Source organism: Ambystoma mexicanum, chromosome 2q, assembly GCF_040938575.1.
Source record: "Ambystoma mexicanum isolate Mex_15411 chromosome 2q, UKY_AmexF1_1, whole genome shotgun sequence".
NCBI lineage: Eukaryota > Metazoa > Chordata > Amphibia > Caudata > Ambystomatidae > Ambystoma > Ambystoma mexicanum.
In genome coordinates this window covers 1011814711-1011842661 of record NC_090924.1, presented here as the reverse complement: position 1 = coordinate 1011842661, position 27951 = coordinate 1011814711, and the positions used below count along the sequence as shown (strand labels likewise).

Below are 27951 nucleotides of genomic sequence, written 5' to 3'. Positions count from 1 at the left end.
AAGGGATCCTTTATTTACTTTCAATGCCCTGATTCTCCTGGATAGGGGCATAGTGCAACTCCTGTAAGACCCTTGCTTAATGTCCTCTGCTATGCGCTTTTGCAACTTCTGCCATTTTATTCCCAAACAGATGACCTTGTATTTACTGGCAGCATGAAGTAACCATCAGAATTAACTACTCATCATCTATTTGGTAATCTTGCCTGTATTGCACTTATGCATTACCAAGGTGCTATAGTAGCACTTTAGACTAAATTACCTTCAGTAGAAAACATATTTAGGCATTTTTTAAATGCCTAAATAAATACCGTTTGGGATAGAAACTTACAGACTCTAAGCCTTATGCTGATCATTAGAGATGTTTTTTTAGCATATGCTTCATTGATATTGTTATTTTGTCGCCCAATGCACCAAAATATGTTCATCAGAATGCAATAGGGAAGGCCTTGTGGAGCAGGTGCTGCCTCATAGTTTAGTTTAGTTTGTTTATTTGTAGAGCGCTGCCGAACCCTCGGGTAGCTGGGCGCTAATTCTTTGAGTACATCAGTGGTTGCAGAATGTTGCACATACAAGTAAGTGAGCATGGTACATTACAGTATGGGTCGAAGGACCTGGTTACAGAGTGGTCCTGGGAGAAGCATAGTATATTATGGCAGGACGGTTCCAGTTAGGTTTGCAGAACACATAACCTACATTTGATTGGTCAGGTGGATAATAGAATAGTTTCAGAAACATAAGTGCGGTATAGGATCCGTAAGGAAGTCTAAGCCTTGGTCTGGTTATTGTTGGGTGCTAAGAGGATCCTTGACTTTGGTTCTAAATGACCAGAATGAGGGGTCGGCTCATATAGCCGTGGGCAATGCATTCCAATGTTTGGCTGCCTGTACAGGGAAGCTAATTCCCCCAGCTGTTTTCAGGTTAAACTTTGGTATATTAAGTTGGTGAAGGTAAGGTGATCTGGTGGGTCTGGTGGAGTTCTGTCTCGTGAATTTGGCTGAGAGGTAGCGTGGGGCAGTCTGGTATAGGCATTTGTGAGTAATGACACCAATGTCCGCAGTTTAATTCTATCACGGATGGGGAGCCAGTGGGATTCCTTTCTGAGTGTGGTGATATGTGGTGATATAGCTGATTCACCACTATCTCCTGGAGTTCTAAGGGTGGTTTCTTATTCTTGAGGGGCTTAATCCCCTCCTGTGTTCATGATATTGCACACAGTAGCCTTTTTACATCTTGAAACTGACCTAGTGCTTCATCGGTCTAGAGATGCCATTTTACTCCAAGATTGGATACATCTGTAACACTTGAAAGTGTGTGAAGCACTAAAACTGAGAGATATAACCTAGAAAATGTAAAACTGCAGTATGACATGCTCTCGTGCTACCCTCCACCCACCTCACCCTCCCCTCAATCACTTAGTAGCCTTGCATTCTTTTTGTCACACCCTCCCTAGCTCTATTCCACAATTTTCCCCTGCATCTTTGGTTGTAGTGGCTATTACCTTCTGCTGCCTCTATGTCCTTGTTGGGTATGCCAATGAGGGCATCTCATTATCTGGGTATCCCCTGGCATGTCGGAGGGTTGCTCTAATGCAAAAGCCATTTAATGGTACATGGAATAGGTCCTTGCACAAATATACACTCCCAGTGTACGTCAACCAACAGGGGATCATGCACAACAGAGTACACTGCTTCCTTTGTGACTCTGGTGTCCTCGCTAGAGGCCTCTCCTGTAGGCCTTACGCCGTAACCTCTGAGCATATGCCACTTGCGATAATGGAAAGCAGGGGGAATGCATTTCACCAGTTCATATCAGCCAATCGTCCAACCTCTGGCTCCTCGTTCCTAGAGAGAGATTAATCGCCCAGTCCAAGCGAGAGCCAGCCATTCGACAGGTGGGTTTGTCTGGTGTTGTTGAGACTGCTACTCAGGAGTCTGCAGACTCCCTCAAGTGCACACCTAGGTGTCTCTGTCAGTGAAGTCCTCCTGTATGGTACTGGCTTGGTGCTCAACCCTGCACACTAGGCAAGCTTCTACGCACCACCTTGACATTTCTGTGGATCCCATCTGCCCTGTTGCCAGTTTGCCTGATGCCATGTCCACTCTCTGGCACAACAGAGGAGCCCTGTTTTGGTTTTTGTTACACTACTGGCATTTCTTACATCACACACCCTAGTAGCATACAGAACCCCCCTGAGGATATGTCAGTTCTTTTTGTGGGGGTTTCATTCTTTCTGCAAGGATAGTTATGCAGTCTGCCAGAGCTGCTGCTCTATGCTGACATTTTGAGCTGCACCTTAATAGCACCCGACACCTTTCCATATTTAAATGTAAGGACCTGAGAGAGGCCCGCTGAATCACAAACCACTCCTCGATCTCTCTCTAGCGGTTACATAGTACACATAGGCCACGGGTGGTACATTGTGCTAGTGGGCTATGAACCTTGGACTTTCTAAGATTAAATTTGACCTGATATTATTTTGGGAGGTAATTGACACTTTTCAGACAGTGTTTTGTTCTGTATTGCATTCATCATTGACTGTAGTTTTACCACATTGGTAATGCAGTGGAGTCCATTTACACCTTTGCTATGTATCTAACCTTCTGTTATGGTCTGTTATGGACAGCATTTGAAAGTTTGGGTATAATAGGCCCATGGTATGTTTTTCAAGAACTGATGCTGTTTCTAGTCATTTGTTTAACAAAGGACAACATGTGTTGATGGTTTAGGGGCGTTATGTCTTCCCCACTCTAAGAGCCATTGGTCAAACGATTCCATTGCTCAATACAAATACTCATTTAAAATGTTAACCTCTTTCAATTGAAAGGTGTCATTTTGGGCTTTGGAAGAGCTCTTCGTTAAAAACACTTTTGTTTCTATAGATTCATTTTGTATTTTTTTAAGAAATCTGTCCAGGCCATTTTATCATATACAATATTTAGAAACACAAAAACCGACGGTCTAAGCAAGGAGTAAAAAAACAGGGGAAAAAATAACCATTCAGAAAATGTCTCCCTATACACCCTCCTATACATTTTAACTGCTCCAAATGAATATAACATAGTCAACCGACTTAATTATCTAGTGAACACTATTCCATATAAGTTATTTGGCCTAATCAGCGCATTTAATTATTGATGATTCAGGATGAAATGTTTACATACATGCATGGCTTTCATTTCCAATGCACACAGTGAAGTGAGTTATCACTATCCCTATTTCGATCGGGCAACGAGTCACTTATGAGAAGCTGTGCTGCACCTGTGCAAGTATTCATCAATTCATGAATAACGAGTTTCAGCAAGGTAGGGTAAGCAGTTGTATTTTAGATTTTGGATATGCTTTGAATGGTGTACATGCAATTAACTCTTCATTTGCCTTGACGTGGATTTGACTACCATATTCAATTTCTGGATTACCAAATTCCACACCCAGTATCTGGATCGTCACATTCCCATGTAAAGGTAGGTTGGCATTCACCCTAGCCGATATCAATATATCAAAGTTGGGTTACACATGTTATATTTAGTAGTTCAGACATTCTTCACTCAGTCTGTTGTTCAAAGTGTTAAAGCAGTGTTGTCCATTGGGTATATGTTTTTTTGCGACAAAGTGTATAATATACCGAATTCGACTTTGGGGTCTGTTTTATACAGCAGTACCTTTTTTTTCAAACTGAACATTTTGCTTTTGTACTGTAAGTGCGCCAGTGGAAAGAGAAGGGGGGGGGGAGATGTGATACACTGCCATCTTCAATTTTCTCATGATTAGTTGATGGGTTGAGAACTAATAAGACCTCTTTGAGTGGCCAATAAGACTTTGTCAGATGAGAAGCATTGACATTTCTGTGGTCTTCTTACCCCAATGTACCCATCAGCTATATTTATTATTTTCCATTAGTCTGAACAAACCTGTAGAAGGAGAGCAAAGTGCAGGCTGGGGACATATGTGCTCAGCAGGTGGCTATCTAAATCCAATGATAGAACATTGACAACAAATGCATTAAGAAAGACAAACACACCTACAAAGAAACGTAATTTAAAGTAAAGTTTAACTCTCAAGCTATGAATAATGATTTCCAGGGGTCATTATTGAATACTTACATATCTCCATAGAAACTTTCTCTCAGTTTCACCAGTAATAGAAACAAGGTCACCAAAATTCTTCTTGCAAAATTCCCTAGCCTTATCCACTGCAACTTGGTCTTCACTGAAATAGTATTGGTAATCTTTAAATTCAATCCATCCGTCATCTCGGACCACAAATTCTGTAACACAAAAAGACAAAATATGTGTATCTTCCCTATTCTTCCCTCTTCTCCAAATGAACACTTAATTTCAAATAAGGGGCTTGAAATGGCTCCATGATATTTAAACTAATCAAATAACAGAGGATGAATTAATAACGAACCTATAACAACGAAAAATATCGATTTTATAAAAAAATGTGGGTTGTGCCCCCTGAACCCTCTTTTTCCCTATGTTTGAAAGCATCCCCCAAACCACTCCCCACCTGTTTTAATCCCTTAACCCCCACCCATATACATGTACCAAAACATTCGTTATTTTTCATTATTCTGCATTCGTTATGAATTAATTCGTTATTTTGGATTTGTTTAAATCACTGTATACCCTTGAAACATTCTGTACACTGCACCATGATCTTTAGCCTATAATAAAGTTACACTTTTAATTGACTTACGATGATGAAATTCTTAATCAGCGCTCCCAGGATATGGACATACATGTTCCCCTTTGTAAAATAATTTCCCTCCTAAAAATAAATTCATAAAATAATTTGAGTTAACTATAATTTAATTCAGCAAATATTCACTGTATCATGGCAAGATCTGCTAATGCCAGATCCGTATATTAACTGAATGAAATTGGGTCTTTCTAAAAATGAGGTTCATGTCAGAGGAAAGAATCGCTCCAGTCCTCCTCAAGCAAAGAAATATTGTTGGGGTTTTCTTCTGTCCAAATGGCCCAGTAGAATTGAGCAAGCCAAACTCTACCCTTTAGCGACAAAAAGAAAACGTCAGGGTCCGAAAGAAGCTGAACATTATGGTCTACCATTAAGCCTTTGGAGACTTAGGGCCTGATTTTCAGAGCGGTTTCCAATGCCATTGCGCCATTGTAAAATGCTTCTGTGAATCAGGCCCTTAGTCTCACTAAAATGTGAAAGAAAGGTTAAAACCAAGAGCTGGTTTCCTTGTACATGTAATCACGTTCTTCCTATTTCTGTGAACGCTTTATTGCATGTGCCCCTCCATTTAATTCTATCAAACTATCCTGATCACTGCTTCCTTCAGCCATGTTGTGTAAGTACGCTATAAGCAGCTGAAAAGTAGCACTTTACCAATCAACTTTACATAAAGAAATGGGCCATTCCCAAACTTTACAGACAAATTAGGGTACATAATTATTGTTGCACTCCTTACTACTATGTTTATTGAAATTATGGGTAATTACATCAAGACATACAAACACTATGCATTGCTTACAGTTCACAATGTAAATAATGTGCTTGAAAAATCATTCTAAGAGAGCCCCTGGGAATAACCAGATGGAACAAAATAGAAGTAGGACTTCTAGCACGCCTGAGTTAGAACTGACTTTAAAATGGCAGCGCAGCTAAGTCGTGATTGCTTGACAACATGTTATAATATTCTATGCTATTTAAAGAACAGGTTTTTTGCTGGAGGTCCATGTTTTTGTTTCCTGTCACATAAAATATCAACTACTAATATGGAGCTGGTTGGTGCTCGCTGGGGAATGAGGCCTCAAGCCTCTCTCAGGTAAGCAGAGCTACTGAATTCTGGGAAACAGAGAGGAAGCACTTGGGAAAGACCATCTCTGTTTCTGTTTACTCTTGATAGGGTGCCCTTTGATGAGCCTATCATGTTGCTCATTTTCTTGAAATGAGTAATAAAGTTGATGGCGAGGATCTATTACATTTGCACTTGAAGTTACGTGGGACCTCGCTGCCAAATTGTCGTCATTTGCACTGCGGGGTACACATGTAAAGGGCAAAAGGCGGCATATAAGCAAGTACACCGCTTTTTACCCTTCCCATTTGCACTCCGCAGTGCAAAGTGAGAAAACACCGCCTGGCATGCTGGCATGCCAGGCAGCATTTCATTTTCATTGTGAGTGCGGCGCTCCCAATAACAATTAAACCCTCCCCGATATGCTCGCATGCCAGGGTGGGTTGCATTTCAATTGTGGAACAGTGCCTATCATGTGTGCATGGTAAGCGGTATTCACAAATACAACTAAAGCCTGCCCGACATGCGAGCATGTCAGGGAGGGTCTAATTGTAATTGTACATGTTTCCTGCCATGCTTGCATCACAGCGAGCATGTACAATGGATCCCTACGGAGTCTGCCTGCTTCATGCTAGTCCATAGAGCAGGCAGACCCCATAGGGATCTCCACAATTTGCTCTGGCATGAAAATCCATGCTGGCGCAGATGCTGGGGCATTTGTTTGGCGGACAGGAAGCGAGGCGCTGCAAATGCAAGCTGCGTTCCGCCCCTCTGCCATAAAAATGAGCCGTGGCATGAATGGAAGAAGTTAAAGCCTTACTCAAGGTGTTTATATCTTCCATTCATGCTACGGTTCTCATGAACATGAGATCCCTTGTCTTTTCCCCTGTCTTCCCTTGGGCAATGGGGCTCCACTAATACGGCTGGAACTGACAGATTGAAAAGTCACAAAAAATGAACTGAGACAGAATTCCATTGTCAGGAATGTCACAGGCCATTCAGACAATTCAGACAGGATTAGAAATAGCCACAACCGAGTGAGCGCCACTCCTGGATAGGATTACATTTCTACAAGCTAGATTAAACTTCATTACACAACGGGCAATGGTGAAGAAGGAGCTAGCGGGTAATAATATAACCACATCTATTCTTCTAGATTACGTTTGGACAATCCAGAAAATGTTTTCAAGAGATTCAAGAACCTTTGATCGTTATTTTTGGAACAGTGCCATTTACTTTTCTTATGGCAAAGACAAGACAATTGTATTCAGGGGAAACACTGATAGAGTCTATGTTGCCCTTTCTATTTAAGGAGTCCTTGATATGAGAGACACCATTGAAACTAAAAGAAAGTGCTTGGTTACAGGACTATGATACTTTCCTCAAGCAATTCAAGGCACTTGGCCTCATTACGACCCTGGCGGCACGGGGTTAACAGCGCAGTAAAAGGTGCCGGCGCCGTTTACCCTGTACCGCCTCATTACGAGGTCCCTTCGCGGGACCCAGGAAGTAATGCCTGGGAAAACCAGGCGTGCTTAACGGGTCCTGCGAGGGGAAGAGGGAGCAAACAATGGGCCATCTCGTAATGGCCCGTTGTTTGCTCCCTCTCCCATTCCCATTCAGCCCTATGGGGGCTGAAATGGGAATGGGGAAGGACCGGGTCCGGGTCCTTGGAGGGAGGAATTACCGGGCCTTCCGAACTCGGAATGGCCCGGTAATTCCTCATTCTGTGGACCCGGACGCGATTTCGGCGGCAGCCATGCCGGCAATAGTGGCATAGCTACCGCCGAGGTCGTAATGAGGGCCAATGTCTGAACATAAATGAGCTACTCCGAATGCACACAGGGAGCTTCCAATGCTAAACAAAGTGTCAATGGAACTAGTAACTTACATCGCTAGGCTTCTACAATTGCAAGCCACAGCTCAGTGGTCAGACACATCAGCAGACACAGCATTCTACGCCAGGTTAAAAGAAGAGCTGAAAGACCTTTAATCCTTGGCAGTCAATCGTCCTGCTACGGTCACATAATTATTTAGTCTGACCTTACAGATTGATCTGCAGGCTGAAAGGAGAAGTAGAGAAAGAAACACTGAACAGAGAAGACCTCAGGTTTGGCCAAACCCATGTGAAACTTCAACATAAAAGAAGTAGAGGAAGTAGTAGAACCCATGCAGATTAGGAATCTAAAGGCACTAGCTCCCACAGTGAAGGCGAGACTCAGGCAAGGAGAATAATATTGGTCTTTACTCTGTTAAACCTGGACAATGGGCCTCATTATAAGTATGGCGGTAAGGCAACAATGGTGCCGGTAGCGCTATCGGCACAGTTGCTACTGTACCGCCATACTACGAGTTCTGCTCGCGGGTGCCCTTGCAGCCACCAGAACATGATGGTAGCACCGGTACCGGTGCTACCGCCCTCCCCATTCCCATTCCCTATGGGGCTCAAATGGGAATGGGGAATCATTTTTCCTGGCGCCCAGAAAAGGGAAATTACCGGGTCCGGCAAGATCCTAATGACCCAGTAATTGCGCATTTCTGGGTGCCGGAAAAAATGAATACCAGCGGCATCCGCTACCACCAGCCTCGTAATGAGGCCCAATATGTTTGAAAACCAACAATTTGGAAGGAAACGCCAGAACACGGCCATGAGGAATGGACATATGTTGAGGCTAGAAGAATTTGATCATGTTCCAAATGAATGTAACTTTTTCTTGAAAGTGTTTCTGTCTCTGGTGCTCGGACCACTGTCAATAGATTAAGGGGCGTCAGGGAAATGTAATGAACAAAGCTGTGCAGCCACTTAGAATATTACCCTGGTATAGAAAAGGTGCCCCAACCCAATAAGAGCAGGAGACAGAGACAGGGTGCTGGGAATCCAATCCCCTGGTTAAGGTAACAAAAGCTGGTCATCTCTGGATTTACTGGTTATTTGGGGAACATCAAGATTGCATAATCACAACCCCCCATAGAATGGGATACCAGATGGTGGGTCTTCTTCAGGATGGTGATATGGACCATTCTAGTCCTCAACCAGGTTAGATCTGCAAAGCAAACTATGAAAGGGGCACTTAGACAAAATAAAGAGAATCAGAATGTTGTAGGTAAGCAAAGCAATCAAGGCTTAGCTGCACTGTATCAGGAATTTCAGGATGTCTTTTCATAGAAAGAAGCACAAGTATTAACCTGCATAGAATTTGTGATTGTGCTATAGAAATGGCTCCCAATGATAAAACCCTGCATGGCTGCATTTATTTATTGATTGATATTTTATTTCTATCGCGCTCATACACTAGTGTTTCAGAGCGCGACAAGGCAAGGGAGGGGAACAGGGGAGAACAAAACAGCGATCTCACTAGGCCCAGTGACATTGAGAACGCGCAAGTGCATGGGAGAGGGGGAGGGGAAAAGTGCATGGAAGGGGGGAGAGGTGGAAAGTGCGAAGCTGAGGAGAAACAGATAAATAACAACAAATAAATAATAAAGGCAACAAACAGTGGTAATGCAGCCAGCAATTTGCAAGTGCTAGGTTTAAGGCAGCAGACAGGGTAGGTCTGATAAGTGCAGGAAGAAAAGGGGGGGGCTGTATGGGTACAGATACAGACCCCAGTGCAAGGGGTGGCCCGGAGGCAGTGCGGGAGGGTGGCAGGATGAGCACTTACCTGGGCCCAAAAGCAGAGGGTGGCCAGGTGCACGGTGCCAAGAGAGAACAGATCAGCAGGGGAGAGGGGGAGCGAAGGCAGAAGAAAAGAGGAAGGTCTTGAGGTGCTTCCGGAACCGGAGATGGTTCTCCTTAAGTTTTAGAGTGGCAGGGAGGCTGTTCCAGAGGGAGGCCCCAGCCGAAGACAGAGATCTACCCCCAGCTCGTTTCTTAGAAAAACGAATGACCCTGAGTGAGTTGGAGGTAGAGGAGCGAAGAGCTCGAGAGGGGAGGTATTTGCGGAGGGATAGCTGAAGGTATTTTGGACCCAGACCCCAGAAAGCCTTGTGGACAATGCAGAGGGTTTATGCACCAACAGTTAAAGAAGATGTGGAACTAAGGAGATATTTTGAGGAGAATTCAAGGAAGGGCATCATTAGGCACTCTACCTCACCTGAAAGGGAGCCTATGTTTGTACCCAATGCAGATGGATCATTAAGGGTCTTGGTGAACTACAGGGAATTACATTTCACTACCCTATGCAGTGGGTATATATTACACTTAATATTGGTCGTAATGGACGAATCACAAACATTGAAGATCTCTCCAAACTAGATTTGCAGGGGACATGCAACCTAGTGAAAATGAGACCTGCTGACCAATGGAAAACTGCCTATAACACCAAATACAAGCACTTCAAATATCCGATGATGCCATTCAGGTCATGTGATGCCCGTGTAACTTTCCACTAATGATACATTACATATTACAGGATCTGTCGGAAACTTGTATGGTCGTATATTTTGGTTACATCTAGGACTTCTCTGCTGATTTGCAAAAATCTAGGCAACATGTAACATAAGTATTAAGTATTACTGAGGGCATGTAAGCATGTATCAATCACAAAATTGCAGCAGTGTCAATTCGAGGTAGTCAGTGATGTTTTTGGTGTTTATGATTCCAGCAAAGTGAATTGAGGTGGACTCACAAAATGTGGAAGCAGTAGCAAAATTGCCTGCACCCAGATCTGTAAAGGAGGTGCAGGGAATTTTGGGTAATCGAAATTTCGGTAGGAAATTCATTCAGAGTCTTTCAGCTATTGTATAACCCATCAGTCATTTCACAAATAAAGATTCAAAGTTTGTATGGGCACCTGAGCAGGAACATGTATTTGCCTGGTGAAAAGAGACTGTAACTTCTGGACCTTTTCCGAGGCATGCCTATTTACTGGTACCCTTTGTAGTAGAAACCAATGCTTCCGCTGGGCGGTTGGTGCAATACTGTCTCAAAGAGACAAGATCTTCCAGGAGATACAGGTGGATATGTTTTTGCAGTTGGGTTTTTTCAGGACCACTGCCTGGTTCAAAACAATGTTAGACCAACGATTGCGACCAGTAGGCAATCAGAGAGGCATTCATACAGTGGCAACATTATTTTGTGCGGGTGGAGTCAGAACAACAAGTGTTTTAACTATTGTCAGGCTTGTTGAATATTGTTTTTTCAAAGTTCCAGTTTGTGAAATGATATCATCAGTACACAGATATTTAAAGGCTGATGCACCTTTCAGACTTGAGGAACAAGAGAACACGTTTAGTGATTACTAATCTAAAATATAATCCAAAATCTACATTTGAGAATTCAGAGGTAGACTAACAAGAGATTTGGACGAAATCTTGAGAAAAGTAAGAGACCATCATATTACCAGGAGCTGGAAAAGAGTATCCAGTGATGTTACCGAAATGTCTTTATCAGACACTATAATAGCAAGCTGATTTTACCAGGAAATAAAATCAGTATTTTTTAAAAATAAATGGGGGGTGCAGGGGTAGCTGAGGTGGGGTTGCAACTAGAAAAAAACAGAAGGTTTGGGGGGCCCCCAAAAAACAATCAGCTAGGTAAAACAGAGTTCAGTAAAACAAATGTCATTAACATCACATGGAACCCTGGAAAAGATGAGGATGGGAGGCGGTCAACTTTGGAGGAACCAAGACATGTTCTTACCTGGGTACAGCCGATATAAGCCCAACACAAAAATTCCGGGTACACTCATTCTACGGACCACAGAGGAGATACATTTGTAACTAACTATGTACACTTCATGCAGTACAGGAGGAGGACATCATGATTATTACCCAAAGAGTTATTTCCATTACAGAAGATCTCATTGGACTGTATAGTACTGTATAGTAGAGTTGCCAATCTCTAAAGGATATACTACATTGTCAGGAAATTCTGACAAAGATGGCACATTGTATTGCATTGGAAATTTCCAATGGATTCAGGTTCATCCATCATTTCAGTGAAAGAGATTGTGAGGCTGCATGTGTTATCAGAGGGAGCCATGTTCAACAGGAAGTAGGGTACCACAATATTGGAAGGTTTTGTCTAGATGGAAATGGGGAAGAATTTGTGTACCTGAGAGTACCACTCCTTAAATATGATTTTTATTAAACATAGAACCATTCCAAAATGGCCCCTGGGAATGACCAGTTGAAGCAAAAAAGAAGTAGGACTACTAACACTTCTGAGTTAGAAATTACTTCAAAAAGGCAGCTCAGGTAAGAGAAGATTGCTTGGAAACGTTTTATGGTAGCTCACCTTTTTTGATGCTGCAGTGTATCTCTCGCCTGAGGATTTCCAGTTTTTCTCTTTGTACCCCCCCCATGATCACATGATGAACCAGCAGGCTTTAGCTAACCCCCAGAGGCGTTGCTGGGGGGGCTGAGGGGCTATAGCACTGGGTATTTTGGTTGTAGCCCTGGATAGAAGCTCAGGTGCTACTACCAAAATGCTAGTTAGCCCCAAGTCCCGCCAGTCCCGACATTAGCTTAGCCCCTTATCTTTTCCAGACCTAGCAACACCCCTGGCCGGCCCCTCCATCGAAGGCCCACATCTAAGGCCCCTGCCTGAGCTGTGAGGGACTTGAAGGCCCCCCTTCATTTTCCCCCAATTAAAACATGAAGCAACCTCACGATGCAGCCGTGCTCACACATTTCTGTGCCCTTGGACTTCCACGCTCTCTGCACATCGTCAAGTGAGTGATGGCTGAACTCTTCCACTGCCTCCTCCAATGACAAATCTGAACTATATTTATGCCATTCTCACTCTGCCTTGCATCACCTAATTAGGTGATCTTTTTCAAACCTAGGTGTGTGTGTTTTTTAACATCTTGCACCCCATAATTTTGTATTGCACTCTGTGCCTCGCCTGTGACCACTAGGCTGCCTGGTGAGTTTGGGCTAGAACTGTGCAGTTATGTTATGTTATGTGCATGCTTTAACGCGCCGAAAGCACACGGGCATCAGGGTGTGGGGAAATCAAAGGGAAGAAACAAAGTTGCATAATACTTTCTGTTTGACTAGGTCAGAGAAGTTATGATGGTCAGCACATGATATAGGAACAAGAAGGTTTTCAGCAATTATATGACACTTAAATAATTCCCTTCTTGCCGTAAAGGCATAGGCAGCTTGTTCCAAACTTGTGCTCCCTTGACTGGAAAGGGTTTCCCTCGCCCGAGTACTCGATTTACACGAGGAATGCTTAAGGCGCCCCTGTCTGCTGATCTTAGGCATCTTTGAGATGAGTAAAGGGAAAATTGTTTCTTGAAATAGCTCGGGGCCTCTCCATATATACATCTATGGATTATTGTCATGGCCTTGAATTGTACTCTTTCCTCCACTCTTAGCCAATGTAGGGCTCTTCTCCCTGTAGGTACATGTGCTCTATTTTTAATGCCCTTGATTATGCGCACTGCGTAATTTTCCATGACTTGACACTTTTGTATAGCCCTCTTTGTGGCTCCCAACAGTAGCGCATTGCCATAATCAAGGCATGACAATATGATGGCTCTTGCAATGGTCGCAGTGTTTACTTCGTTGATAAATGGTCTTATGGCTCTAAGGAGACGCAAATAGTAAGTAGAAAGTTAACCTGAGACTCCAATCCTACTGAAGCGTCCACCATCATCCCAAGCGTTTTAACTTGGGTCATCACCGGGATTTTAGCCTCTTTGATGGTGAAATTCTTGTATTGTATACCCAGCTTTGCTCTAACCTGCTTCGTACCGAAAATCATCAGTTCGGTTTTTGTGTTATTTAAGCACATCCAATGATGTTGCATCCAATTCTCTATAATATCTATCAGTGATGTAATCACCCTTTAGTTCAAATATGAGCTGTGTGTCATCGGCGTAATTTGTAAAAAATACAATTTTTAATTCTAATAGCTCGCAGAGGCTTCTCATATATAGATTGACCAATAAAGGCGACAAGCTTGCTACCCAAGGGACTCCATATAAAATGGAGGCGGCCATGGAGAATTTGTCACCCAAGTGTACTCTAGCACTCTGATCTTTCAGAAAAGATGACAACCAAGCCAAAGCCCTAGGAGAGCAGCCTGCTATTTTGGCCAATGCTTCCTGAAGGAGCTGGTGGTCCACCAGGTCGAAAGTGGCGCTGAGATCTAATAACGTGAGGATACCTGTTTTACCTTTGTCTATCAACTCAAGCATGTGGGTCTGAAGATCGAGCATAGCAGATTCGGTGCTATGGGCAGCACGGAAACCTGACTGCTCTTCGTGCACTAGCTTCCGATCTTCCACATGCTTTTGCAGCTGATTAGTTGCAATTTTGTCTAGTATTTGCAAGAAAAAATTCGAGTTTGTGATAGGCTGTAGGTTACTGGGATCCTTGGGATCCAGCCCCGCTTTTTTAACTAGTGGGGTGATTGTTACCTCTTTAATTTCCTTGGGCACCACCCCTTCCCTAAAGGATGCATTGACCAACTTTGTCAAGACTGGGGAGAAAAGTTCCTTGTGCTCCAAGATGATTTTGGTGGGCAGAATGTTCTCTGCACACGGGGCAGGTTTCATTTTAGTCAAGACCGTGCATAAATCATCCTCGGATGTAAGCAAGAAACTGAAACTCTCTCTTTCTTCCAGATTTATGATTTCGGCTGGAGTGGCTGGTGAGTCTCCATCAGTTCTGGCTGAAATGATATTATTGCGAGCTTTTTTAATCTTAGCTGCAAACGCTTCCTGCACACTATCACAGTCTTCCTTAGTGGGTAAGTGTGGCAGTGAAAGTGTCTTCGGTTTTTCAATCCCCTTCAGTATTTCAAAAATGTTACTAGATGTATTTGAAGCTGCCTCAATTTCCTTATTATAGTAATTCTTCTTAGCTTCCTTAACTCCTTTCCTGTATCTGAGATCTACACTTTTCCATTCGTTGTGTACTTGGGTTGAGTTCTGGCGACATAATCTTTCTTTGGCTCATTTCTCTGGTTTCAGTTTGCTTAAATCCCCACTGTACCATATCCAGTGATTATTGTTTTTTCTCACTAGTTTCTGTTTCAATGGGGCATTCTCATCCACCATAGCTTGCATGTGTTTACTATATGTCTTTAACATGCCCTCGCAATTATCATTTTCAAGGAAAGACTCTACAATTTTCTGCAAACATTGTTTCAGTGTGTCAGGACCTATGTTTTTAAAGTGCAGTGCAGCCACCTCTCTTTCTATGAACTATCCTCTGCCACCCAGATGGCACTCACCATCTCTCCTCTCTTCTTTAACTGCTACACTATCACCTACCCTCCCTCTCTCAGCTCACAAAGTCTGGAAGAAAAATACACAAAAAAGACATCCTGAGTGCCAACCCTGGCCTACCCATCACAGACACCTATGTCAGTGCTACTTCCAGACTGGTCTTCACTGATATTCTCTTCTCTATCCGCTCTACAGATCTATGGACTCATCCCTATTCTCTCCCCTTACACATCCTCTCCCATTAATGGTGGCACCAAGTGGGAGGTTTTCTTGGCGAGCTTCTATTCATCCCGATGTATCATTAATGTCTACCACACTAGCGCTATCTTGGTTCAGGGTCCTCAACGCAACCTCCTTCTCTTTGAGTGGTGCCTGCTGTCCCTCATTAACTTCCTTCCCTCACCTGCTTCTCCCCCAACCACTCTCTCTTTCCCTCCCCCTCCGACTGGTGTACCATCCCCCTCTACTCCTCCTTGGAAAACCTTCAAAGGCGGAGACCTCCTTCATCTGGCCACACTTGACGCCCACTCAGCCAACAAATACTTCACTGACATCTGCCTCCTTCTTGAAGACATTGACCTTGACATTCTCGCTCTTACCGAGACATGGTTTGCAAGTTTGTCATCTCTCCCTCCTCCTCTCTGACCATGGACATGATCTACAAGCCCCCCTGCGCCACAACTCTATTCCTCTCCGAATAGGCTGATTTCTGCTTCTCTCTCCTCTCAACCTCCTCGAAACTACTTCTCTTCAGCGACTTCAACATCTACTTGGAATCCTCTCTCACAGCTTTCATTCTCTTCCTTGAGCTTAGTCTAGGGCTGGAAGCACAGACTACACCTGTTTATTGAATTTGATTGAAGTTGATTGAAGTTGATTGAAGTTGATAATATAATTAATTCTGAGTACATGTGAGTTAGAGTGGGCACTCCTGTAAATTGCCTTTTTCACTGCCACTCCCTACGATCATTGCCAGAAAAGAAACAACAAGCTCTGTTTGCCCGCATTTACTGGATAATTGCAGCCGTGTTTGTGTGTGTTAACCCTCTGCATTACCTGAAACTGCTAGCATTAGGAAGCAAGCGCCGTTGTTCATAACTATTTGCTAACAGCTAAATTTGAGTGAAGGAAAAACCAAGCCAAAAGCCCATTGTTTTGGATTTAATTGAGCTGACAAGGCAGCTCCACGAACTACATCTCCTAGCAGCACTTGAGCTGCACAAAGGGAAACGTCAGGCGCTTCAGCGCCGGCGCTTCTGGGACCGTGCTGGTCTACGCCGGCCCCGGCGGTCACTATTTGATCTCTTCATGCCCCCTCTTCATTCCCTTTTCCGTCCCAGGGCCTCTGCAACACCCTGGCTACACACTTGCCCACTAAAACTCTGGACATCCTGAGCACCCTTGCTACTGTCTGTTCCAACCCCTCCCACAATCCCTTGCCTACTATGGCCTCCCACCCTCCTTCCTCATCTCTCTCCCCCTTCTCCCCATCACACCTGATGAGGTCACCAGAGTTGTCCGCTCTATGAAGGTCTCATCCAAACAGGTTTCCCGTTGCTTCTTCCGAACCATCAAGGATAACATTGGCTCTCTTGCCCCTGCACTTGCTGATTTCTGCAACCGCTCTTTTGCTACTGGTTCTTTCCCCTCCTCCCTCAAGCACTCCCTTGTGTGCCCCCTCCTGAAATAACCTTCAGCAGACCCTACCTGTCCAGCCAGCTACCGCGCTATTATCACCCCCTTTCTTGGCCTTCCCCCAACTTAACTCACACACTGAACTTGTTGGTTGTCTCCACGACCATCAAACTGGATTCCGATCATCCAGAGGCACAGAAACTGCTCTTTTGAACACCTGTGAAGAACTGGTCACATCTCTGGATTCTGAATTCACCAGCTGTTCTCATTCTACTCGATCTCTCCTCTGCCTTTGACACGGTCAACAACTCCATCCTCATCAAACGGCTCCATGATACCCTGGGCATCTCGGAGCCGGCACTGGACTGGCTGACCTCCTTCCTAACTGACCATTCGTCCCAGGTTATTCGGGGTACCCACACCCCAACCACCTCTTTCTCCACCTGTGGGGTCACTCAGAGCTTCAACCTCTCTCCCTGGCACTTTAAAACGTACCTTGCTCAGCTGGCACTCCTCATTTCCTCCTTCTCCCCCAACGTCCAGTGTTACGCAGATGACACACAACCCTTTTTCAAACTTCCTGCTGACCCCCTTGCATATTCAATCATCCTGGACTGCCTATCTGCCATCCAGTCCTGGTGCACGGCCAACAATCTCTGCCTCAATACCGGCAAGACTGAGATCCTTCCTATTTGGACCGCTGCTCCCTCTTTCTTAGCCTCACTCTGGCCATCCCCTAAAGGCTCTACCCCTTCTCCTTCACCTCAAGCCAGAAACCTCAGAGTCATCTTCGACTCCTCTCTTTCCTTCCTCACTCACATTCAGGACATTGCCAAGAAGTCCTACTTTCAACTCTTCCTTCTCAAAGGAATTCTCCCTTTTTTCACTTTCCCCCAGAAGCTCAATGTTACTAGAGCTCTGGTGCTCTCTAGGCTCGACTACTTCAATAGCCTTCTCTTGAATCTACCCTCCTTCTCTTTACAACCCCTCCAGCTAATACAGAATAGGGCAGCAAGACTTAACCTTGGCCTCAAGACCAGGGACTGCATCTCTACTGCCCTAACAACTCTTCATTGGCTCCCGATCAATGCAAGGATCAAGTTAAAAAATTTCTGCATCAACCATAAGGCTGTCTGGGGCCGGGGACCACGCTATTTACAACTTGCTCTCCCTTCAGACCTCTACGTTTCTCTGGTACCAACTCTCTGTGTGTCAAGCAGTTCGCTAAACAGAGGGCCGCTGGCTGATCTCTTTCCTCAGCTGGCTCCCTCTTATTGAACAGCCTCCCCCTTAATCTTGAGCCGGACCTCCACAAATTCCAGAAGCTCCTCAAGACTTTCCTTTTCACAACCTCCTTTCCTTCTTCCCTCCTCTGCTAATTTAACTCACAAGCACAGGCACTCTAGCACTTACCCCCTTTCCATCTTCCCTTCCCTTCTCCTCTCCCTGCACTTGCACGCTCTGAATGCTCACAAGGCCTAGTAGGCTAATCTTTATCCTCCAGTGTATTAATTGTTTTCTATCACATGTTCCCTCCCTGTTGCCCTGTGGGCGTTTTCAAACACAATTTTACTTGTTATATAAGTGCCTCACAAATGCACAATAAATAACAAACGCACAAGAATTAAATAGCAGTGGCCGCTATATTCCTGTCTGTTTCTACCATTGACGCTATCATTAGGAAGCCGTCTCTTGAAGGGCACATTTTTCCCTGGAGGTTCCAAGCTTTCTTCCTGTCTCTTTCTATAGGAAGGTTTGAGTAGAGCTGGTGGGGTTTGGTTGGGTAACGTGACCTCAAACACTGTCCTAGGTATTTGAAGTTACTACATGGTGGAAAACAAATGGGAACAAGGTGGGAGAGCATTGATGTTCATCTTTCTTTCTGTTTCCTCTAGAGAGACTTGTGAATAGCCAATTCCTAAACTACCCTTGTTTTATTTCTCTGTCTTCCCATGGGCAGTGGATGAAGTGGTTTTGCATTCTACTTTGGGCTGCAGGGCCCAGGTGAGGGAAGGAGTTGGCATCTCTGTTCCATGCATATGTCTGCCCAAAATACAAATCATTAGAGAAAACAAGTGTTACCAGCCAGAATGGTCCGAGTTTAAGTCTATTTTTCATTTCCACTCTGCATGGAGGATGCCAGAAACAAGTAATGTGCAAAAATCCTGCCCACTGTTCTCCAAATCTGCCACAATGCCATGGGCAATCTGTGTGGAACCTATGTACTTGTAACAGAGCTAGATAGCTCATATGCAGTAATTAAAAGTGGATCAGCTTGAATCAAGGTTTGTTTTCTTTAGATGCATGTATGCCCACTCCCATTCAGTATCCAGGTGTTCTTCAAAATCCCACTTCCATTTCAGTCAGACCCCTACAGTATCATGGGATCCCAACATAGACAGAGGTTGATGAATGTTTGTGATTTCCCTCCTGCATCTCAACAAAATCGTCATCCACTGGGACAGCATAGAGACCAGAAGCTCTACCTGGGTATCAGGATGCCATTTTTCCAGATAGCCTGACCTGCTGGAAGTCCCCTCTAGTCTGAGATTAACAAACTCATTAAACTGGCCCTTGTCAAAAAGTACACCCTTGTCTTCTCCCACATCCTTCGTGATAGACTATTCCTCACCACCACACAATCTCGTAGTTCCTCCTCTGGGAAATATGGCATGCCCAGATGTAGCCTTCTCTCAGCCAAATCTTGGCTATCATTCGAACTAGATCCTGGACTACCTTTTCAAACTTGAAAGCCATCTTTCAGCCGCCCGCCTAAAGGTCACCTCTGCATCATTTGCATATCTAATGACATTACCTCTGCTTGCAAACACAAAACTGCATGATACAGCTCCACAGAGGTATAATATTGTTCATGATCAGGGGCACCAAAGCCTTCTCAGTTATAAAAAACCCTGAAGACACTTGTCCTGGATGGCATTGAAAGATGAAGAATAAACAGGCAAAAGTTACAATTTTACTGAGTGCGAAAATCCCCATCAAGTAGATCGGAGACTTCTTACAGAACGCCACCATTATTTAAAAATGGTTGTCATTTATGAGTAGGTAATAATGAATTAGATAGGCATCATTACGATATACATGCATGACTATGGCCCTGATTCATGGAATTATTTGCGTGTAAACCAGGGATTTGCATGCCATTCTGCCCACAAATCCCTATTTGATGAATGGGGATTTGCGGGCAGAATGGCACACAAATCCATCCTCGTTTTTATACACAAATAATTCCATGAATCAGGGCCTATGTATTTAAAACTGTGGGATCTCTGATTGTGACAACTGCAACAGGCTTTGAACCTATTAATACTCAGACCCATAGTGATTCCAAAATTTTCCATTTCATCCAGCATCTCTTGAAATAACCTTTTGTAATCCCTCATGTACAATATGATGTCTTGTTTGTAAAGCAGTATCACTTGAGGGCTGCTTGCCAGAGGGGTGCCCATACCCATACATTGAATCCTTAGTCTTGAGGTCAAATGCTACGTAACAAACATGAACAAAACTGTCGAGAAGGGAATGCTTTGCATCGTCCCCCTCTAGTGTACCCATTCTAGAGTGTATAGCCCCATTTCTCAAAATTGCTACTGGCTCTGGGCATAGCGGCATGACACACCATACTAAATACACAGCAAATGTGAAGCATGGCAGCAGATCCAGCATAAAGTCCCAGTGTGGGTAATCAAATTATGTCTCATCATCTAAACTGGCATGCATCATTGGGGTATCTAACTCCCCATTGAGTTCTAGGAGCACAAGTCTGCATAGATTCATAGGTAAGTGCCGTTCAGAAATAAATCCACACTGTTCTGTAAGGACCGATGTTGCTATCACTCTCTGTATTCACTGAGTACTAATGAAGCATTAGAGCACACGCCAGAGGGATCTATTGTGTGGTAGATAGCCACCACCTAGGTGTGTGGTCCTGAGTCAATGGTGAGGTCACCTAGCACACAATAGAGTCTGATGGTAATGGCACTAATGCTGTCAGAGCTTGTGCATGGGGAGAAATGGCAGCCTCACTTGGGGATTCCAGTGACACATCGTGTCCACATTTCCAGGCCAAGTGTGTACACATTACAATGGGAAGAAGTCTTAATAGTTGGTTGGAGCTTCCATTCCAAACTTGCTACTTGGTTAGAGAACTGGAAGCTGTGAGAACAAAGGATAACCATGGATGCAGGCTTCTACTGTGGTTAGATCCTTGATTTCACACTTTCTGATTATCTAAAGAAACAAAACCATGCTCTAATGGCAATTGGTATTTTACTGACTCTGTTCAGATGTGACAGAGGCTTACAGGAATTCAGGAGGAGTGGCAGCCCTGGTCCTGTGCTTCTTGGGAAACTTCCAACAAAAGCCTACAGATCCTTGCACACATTGTAAAACTCGGGCAGTAAGCAATCACTTTTCAGTGGGCCCAACATCAGAGCAGGAGACTGGGTGAGGGTTAGTTGATAAAGGGTGAAGAATATGCACTGTTGCCTGTCGTCAGCATACATGTGGAAGCTCAGGCTGCAATTTAGGATGAGGTTGGTCATGCGCAACATATAAAGATTGAAGGGAAGTGGGAAAAGGGTTGAGTCCTGTGGAACCCTGCAGTCCTGGACCTGAGATGTAGGGTGAAAGCGTCTAGTTTGTCCTGACACAATTGTTGTTCCAAAAACAAGCTGATGCAATCGAATGGAGGGACAGAACCAAGATTTGAGATGTTAAAGATGGGTGGTTCAGAGTGTCAAATGCCACAGACAAATCGGGGAGGTTTACTTGCTCCAGAATTTTCTCCTTTGTGTCAAGTATTATTTATTTTATGTCATTATTATTTATATAGTGCTTTTATCCAAAACGTTTCACAAATTCAAATGCCAGCACAATTTGTGACAGGCCAGTAGAATGCCAGCCTTTTACTGGGTTTTCCCAACACAGTATACAGTTTAAGAATGCCATTAACCTTTTTGTACACATTAAACAGAATGTGTCGGGGTGATTGTAGACCATAATAACCAAAGTGCCAGGATTATAGTGTCTACAAGTTTCATAGGTCAGCCTCTTTTCCTTTGCAGTTAGCAGCCAGGTGCAAGTGGCTCTTAGTCGCATGACCTAATCTCCACCCACCAGTTTATCCCAGCCCGTTCCTTTTTTTAATAACTCTTAGATCAAGGGTGGCTTGCGACTAGGCGTCTGAAGGAAAAGGCAATTCTAACATAAGGTAAGCTCTCTCAAATATGTGTTTCACCCCTCTCTCCAAACAGCCCATCCCTACCATCACCACTCATCACCAACCATCGCCAGCAATCAACCATGCAGCGGACATCGCTAACCTCATCCCTATACACCTTTTAGATGTCGTCATTTGTATCAGTATTTGTATTTAGTTTATTTGTATTGGGTGCCTGGCCCAGAGACATCTGTCGAATTTCTTGAAAGGTACAATAGTTACAGATCGAATAAGCAATTACATGGTACAATACACATGGTAAAAACAGAATACAGTAAGGCACTAGGTGAAGCTCAATTACAGTGATGGCGGTGAGATGAGAGAGAATAGGAGCACGATTGCAATTACCGCACAGGTAAAGTGTGTAAGCAGAAAATACATAGGAATACAAAGGTGATGCAGGAAATGGTAATGGTGTTGAGTTTTTTGGTTAAATCTCGAACCTAATCTCAGGTTCCTACGGTGGAGAGCACAAGGTTGGTTAGGCGTGGGTTTGCTCACGAAGTGTTCGAACCATGGGGCTGGGGAATTCAGGTAAGGGTTGATGCAAGGCATGATGTAATTGGGCTCCGTGTTGTGAGAGCGCAGGGTAAATGTGGGTGAGGTTATGGGGCGGCGACTCAGAAAGGATGGATGAATGCAGTTGGGGATGTAACAGGTGCTTAAAATGTTGTGTCGTATTTTTTGCATATATGTAGTATAGAAGTTCAAGAAGTATGTGCTAGCATTCAAGGTGGATCTCGTGATTAAGGTTGTGGTAAGAAGCAGGAAAAGTGTACCGTATGTACAGTACATTGTGAAATAAGAACTGGGCAAGTGGACAGTGTTTGACTAATGAGAGGGTTTAAAGGAAGAGGTGCAAGGAGATCTAGTTAGGATACAGAGGGATGGCAAAAATATGGAGTCAGTATTGCTAGACTGTATAAGGATGTCAATGCAGACAATAGTAGCAATGTGGCATCAGTTAGTTTTGCCGATATGAAAGGAATCAATAATGATAATACATATGCTAGTAATGGATGACTAAAGACAAAGAATGTCACCATCGGAATTGTGCGTCCACCTATGAAGGTGTTGCGGTCTGAAAGGTCTTAATATAGACTGACCTGCAGTCCTCGTAAGGTGATCATTAGCAAGGGGGGAGCCACAAACACAACAGTTGATTGATGTAGCTAGATGCAGTGTGTAACTGTCAGGTAGGGCTAACATCAGCTGTAAGCTGTCATCCCCAAAGAGTACAGAATTACAAGTCCATCCAAACAAGATTGTTGGAGGCCTCACCATCATTCACAGGGAACCATAGAAAAGCACCCAGCTGGACACCGCCACCACTGGCTCTTTCAAAAACCAGAGGGAGGCTCCACCAAAGAAAGAGATCTACCCCCACTCTCTGCTTGGAGAAATGTCTGATCTGCAGAGAGTTAGATCTAGAGGACCAAAGCAGGGAGGTATTTAGGGAAAGTTGGATGTTGGATGTAGCGGGGTCCCAGGCCCCAGAATACCTTGTGGATGATGCAGAGGGTCTTGAATTTGATAATTGGAACCACCGGGAGCCAGTCGAGAGATTTTAGAGCTGGAGAGATGCAGTCCCTAGGCTTCAGGACAAGGATAAGTCTCACAGCCCTATTCTGGATTAGTTGAAGAGGGCAAAGGGAGGATAGAGGCAGATTGCGGAAAAGGCCGAAGAGAACCAGAGCTCTGGAGACATTGAGCTTCTGAGGAAAGATGTGGAAATGGTGAATGTCTTTGAGGAAGTGGAGGTGAAAGTTTTGACATCTTTGCAAGGTGTGTGATTTGGGGGGAGAAGCAGAGAGAGGAGTAGAAGATGACCCCAGGGTTTTTTGCCTCACAAGAGGGTGACGGGAGGTGGCCCAAGGAGGGTGGTCAGAGTGGGAGGGAAGCAGGGAGCAGGAATCCCAATGAGAAGGCTCTCGGTCTTACTGGCATTAAGGTAGAGATCCTTAGCAGAGCACTGTGCCTGAATAGCAGTCAGGCAGTCAGGTATGAGAGAGGAAGAAGAGGATGTAGAGGATGGAAGCTTAAAGGAGAGCTGTGTGTCATCAGCATAACACTGGAAGTGAGGAGAGATGGTGCAGATCAAGTTGGCTACAGGTACAAGTTAGATATTGAAAAGCCACGGCAATAGGATAGAGCCCTGAGGGATGCCAGAGGTAGAGAGTGTGGTGGGATAGAGGAAAGGACCCAGTTGCACTTGGGAAGGTCAGTTAGAAAGGAAGGAGGTCAACCAGGCCAGTGCTCGGTCCAGGATTCCTAGGGTATCACAGAGACTATTTATGAGGATGACTGTGTCAAAGGAAGAGGAACGATTGAGAAGGATCAGAACGGAGGGACAGTTGGAATCAAGATTTGAGAGCAGGTCTTCAAGAGTGTACAGGAGAGCAGTTTCCGTGCCTCTGGATGCTCTGAAGCCAGACTGGTGGTCGTGGAGCAGCCAGCAGATTCGCTGTGTTGGGTCAGTTGGGGGATGACCAACTTCTCCAGGAGTTTCCTCAGGAAAGGGGTGATAGATATCAGGTGACAGTTAGGCAGGCTCAAAGAGTTAGAAGATGGTTTCTTTTGGGAGAGGGTGCACAAGGGAGTGCTTGAGCGGTTATGGGAAAGAGCCAGTGGCAAAGGAATGGTAACAGAAGTCAGCCAAGAAAAGGGCGAGAGAGGAGATGTTGTCCTTGATAGTTCTGGAAGATCAGGGGAGCACCTGTTTGGAGGAGACTTTCATAGAGTGGACTAATCTAGAGACCTCATCCGGAACAATGGGAAAGAAGTAGGAGAGTATGGGGAGGGCGAGAGGGGGGCCAAAGGAGGCAAGAGCAGATGGGGGTGGGGAGGGGAGTGAAGGAGAGTGAGGACAGGATGTCCTGAGGTATGGTGGCAAAGTGGGAGGCCAGTGCAGAGGGCCTGGGAGGGAAGAGGAGAGGAGTAGGATTGGCAAGTTCCTTGAAGATTTTCAAAAGTGTATCCATCTTACTGGTGGCCCCAGAAATCTGGGCTTGAACATGAATCCTCTTCTTGGAGTGGATGGAGAGTCGATATTGCTTTTGGTGCAGGCGGCAGGCCAGTTTGTCAGAGGATGTGCTTGAGGCCTGCCACTTCCGCTCAGCAACTCTGCACTCGCGTTTCGGTCAGCCAAGTCACAGTCATACCAGATGTTGCACTTGGAGGAAGGCTTCATGCAGATCCTCATGGCAGGGGCAAGGATATCAAGAATTTCGGAGATAGAGAGATGGAGGTTAGCAAGTCCTGAGCCGTTATGAGAGTCAATAGCATGGGTGGGAGGAGGAATGAAGGTGTCAGCAAATGCAACGACTGACACACGCTTCATCAGTGGAATAACAGAGAAGGAGACTGGCAGCGCTGTCAGAGGCATCACCAGGGGGCGAGGGAGCTCCAAATGGGAGGAGAGCAGAGAGTGGTCAGACCAGAAGAAAGGGGTAGTTAGAGTGCCAGAGAGAGGGATGTCTGAAGAGATGGGTGCCTCCAAGGTGTGTCCAGCAGAGTGGGTCGATGCCAGAGGGAAGACTTGTGAGGGAAAGAGAGTCACAGAGGTCACAGAAAAGTACAGTGGCCGTATCTGGACATTGACATCAGTCACACCACACCAGTCAAGCAAAACCTTTTTGAAATCCAGAAAACAAACTGTCAGATCATTCAAGAACTTCCCAGTTGATGCTCACATGGAGGATCTTGCCAGTCTCCACTTCACCTTGGCTGATCTACCTCTTACAAACCATGACTGCGACTTGTTTCTCCAAGAGCTCAACACCACCCTCACAACCAACATCAACCACCATGCCCCAGTGAAATAACATACCCTCAATCCTAAACCTTCCACATCCTGGTACACTCAAGGACTTAACTTCAACACATGAACTATCCAAAAACAAGAAATGACGAAAATCCTGCAGTGCACCTGACCTTGCCCTGCTCATTGAACTCTACACGCAGATGACTGTTCCCCACTGCCATTGCTGACTATTACCGAAAAACCATAGCCAAGGGCAACAATGAAAGCAGAGCCCTCTTCAAAGTCATAAAGCACTGCACCAACTCTCTGCCCAAGCTACCCGTACCACACTCCACTGGAAAATCCACCACCATCAAATCTTTCTTCATCAAGAAGACTAGCATGAACCACAAACACATAGACACCAATGCCACAAATGATAGCACACTACACATCCTGTCTCAAAAAACCACACTACCTGGACAATTAAATAAACTCATAATGGAAGACCTCACTACCATTCCACAAGGCCACCTCGTACACAGATTACATCCTTCCTGCCTGAGTGCTCAAGACACTTCTGACAGAAGCACTCCTCCCTTACTCAACAATCATCAACAGCTCCCTAACTCAAGGGATCTTCCCTACGACCCTCAAGACTAGACAAATCCTCCTGCTTCTCAAGAAACCAACACTGGACCCTGAGGACCCCAGCAACTACCCCTGCATCACCCATCTTTCCCATCCTAGGTAAGATTCTTGAGAAAGCGGTAGCTATGTAACACCTTCAACACATCAAAGCCAACCACCTTCAGACCCAGATGTAGCACAGACATCGCTATCATCAAGGTGATTGATGATGCCCTTAAAATTCTTGTTGATGGCCTCCTTGCCTCCTGGCAGCATTTGACATGGTAGACCACCAGACACTCACCATCTATCTACATTGCTACGCTCAAGCCTATTAAAGGGGAAGTTCGCCCAGAAATGTTATGGTCTCAATCAATCAATATGTATTCTTAAGTATACTGTAATCGATCTTAAAAATAATTGTTATGCATCTTACCTTAGTTTTCCTCACATTTACACATGGGAAAACAATGGGTTGGGCGCCACCATCTGGTGTTAATCTTATCCGTTGATACATCACCCTAGGATCAAGTGCCCTTGCAGCAAGAATATAGATCGCTCGCCCCTCAAACTAACATCAATAGATGCTTATGTGCTTTTTCACAACACCAATGCACGTCTCATGTCAACGTCATCTGCACGCAAGCTATTGATGTGTCTCCATGGAAATGCTAAGATGCCTCTTTCCTCGACACATATGAACAAACCCTTTTTGATCACACATCAATGGAGTTTCTTTTTCCTTTGTGTCAGTGTATTTCGTTTCATGCCTCTGTGACTTTTTTTTGCTGTGTTCTGCTAGCTTCCTAGTTCAACGCCATGTGAACAGGTACTTAGACTATCTGTACTGATTAAACTCAGTAGTTGCTTTTATTCAAACATTTCTTGTATTATATACAAAAGTCTATACCAAACCATATTTACATTCTACTTTTACATGGCTTATTTTCCACATGTGTGCATGCGAAATGTCATAGTTTGTGCCTATTGTTAATGTCTTTGCACTATGGGGTTTTGTAAGATGGCAGTTTGTTCTCTTCTCCTTTAATAGTAGTTAATGTATACAAACAAACACATTCTTATTTTTCTGACTGTTGATTTTGTACTTCTTCAATATTCAGGAACAATGGCAACAATACGACCCTACCAGTACAAGCCTGAATATTCAGAGGAGGAATTAATAGAAAGAGAAAGTGGAAGTGATGGGCAATCGGATGAGATTCGTGAAGATCAATCAACAGAGCCTGAACCCAGTCACATGGAAGATGTTTCCACCTAAAGTACTTGCGATCGTTGCAAGATTATGCCAACCAAGTTGGAGAATTGCTGCGGCCGAAGAAGACACACCACTGCTAAGTGTTACCAAGCTGCATGACTTCAGGGCAGCCTGCCTCACAAGATCCGTGTTGCGGATGATGATGGTCCTTATGCATGAACTTCGAGCAAAAGTTTGCCCTCGTAATCCAAGCAACGAGTACGTTTACTCTAGACCTGATGTATGTTTGACAACTGAGACGACTAACATTTGATGTTGTTCTCCTACATCATTGTAACTTCCATCAATCAATGGCAAATGTTTTTTTTCTGTAAATTGAATACATTTCTCGTACTAATGTAAAGCCAGAGTTTTCATCACTAGATTTAACATCTGAACAATTATATTTCAGTCACTTTGAAATTATAAACAATATTGCCCTAGGTCCCAAACTGTTCTTGCTTGAATGGGCGTTCACATTTGTACTTTACAGATACTTCA

At 44.4% G+C, this 27951-nt stretch overlaps 1 protein-coding gene across 1 annotated transcript in view; it reads right to left on the bottom strand.

Moving 5' to 3' along the window:
* The window catches only part of LOC138569908 (macrophage mannose receptor 1-like), a 745141-nt gene that overhangs the window by 228985 nt on the left and 488205 nt on the right, over positions 1-27951 (bottom strand). Inside the window, exon 17 of the mRNA XM_069648337.1 lies at positions 4101-4264. Within this exon, the coding sequence (XP_069504438.1) occupies positions 4101-4264 (164 nt within the window). The remainder of the gene's footprint in view (positions 1-4100; positions 4265-27951) is intronic.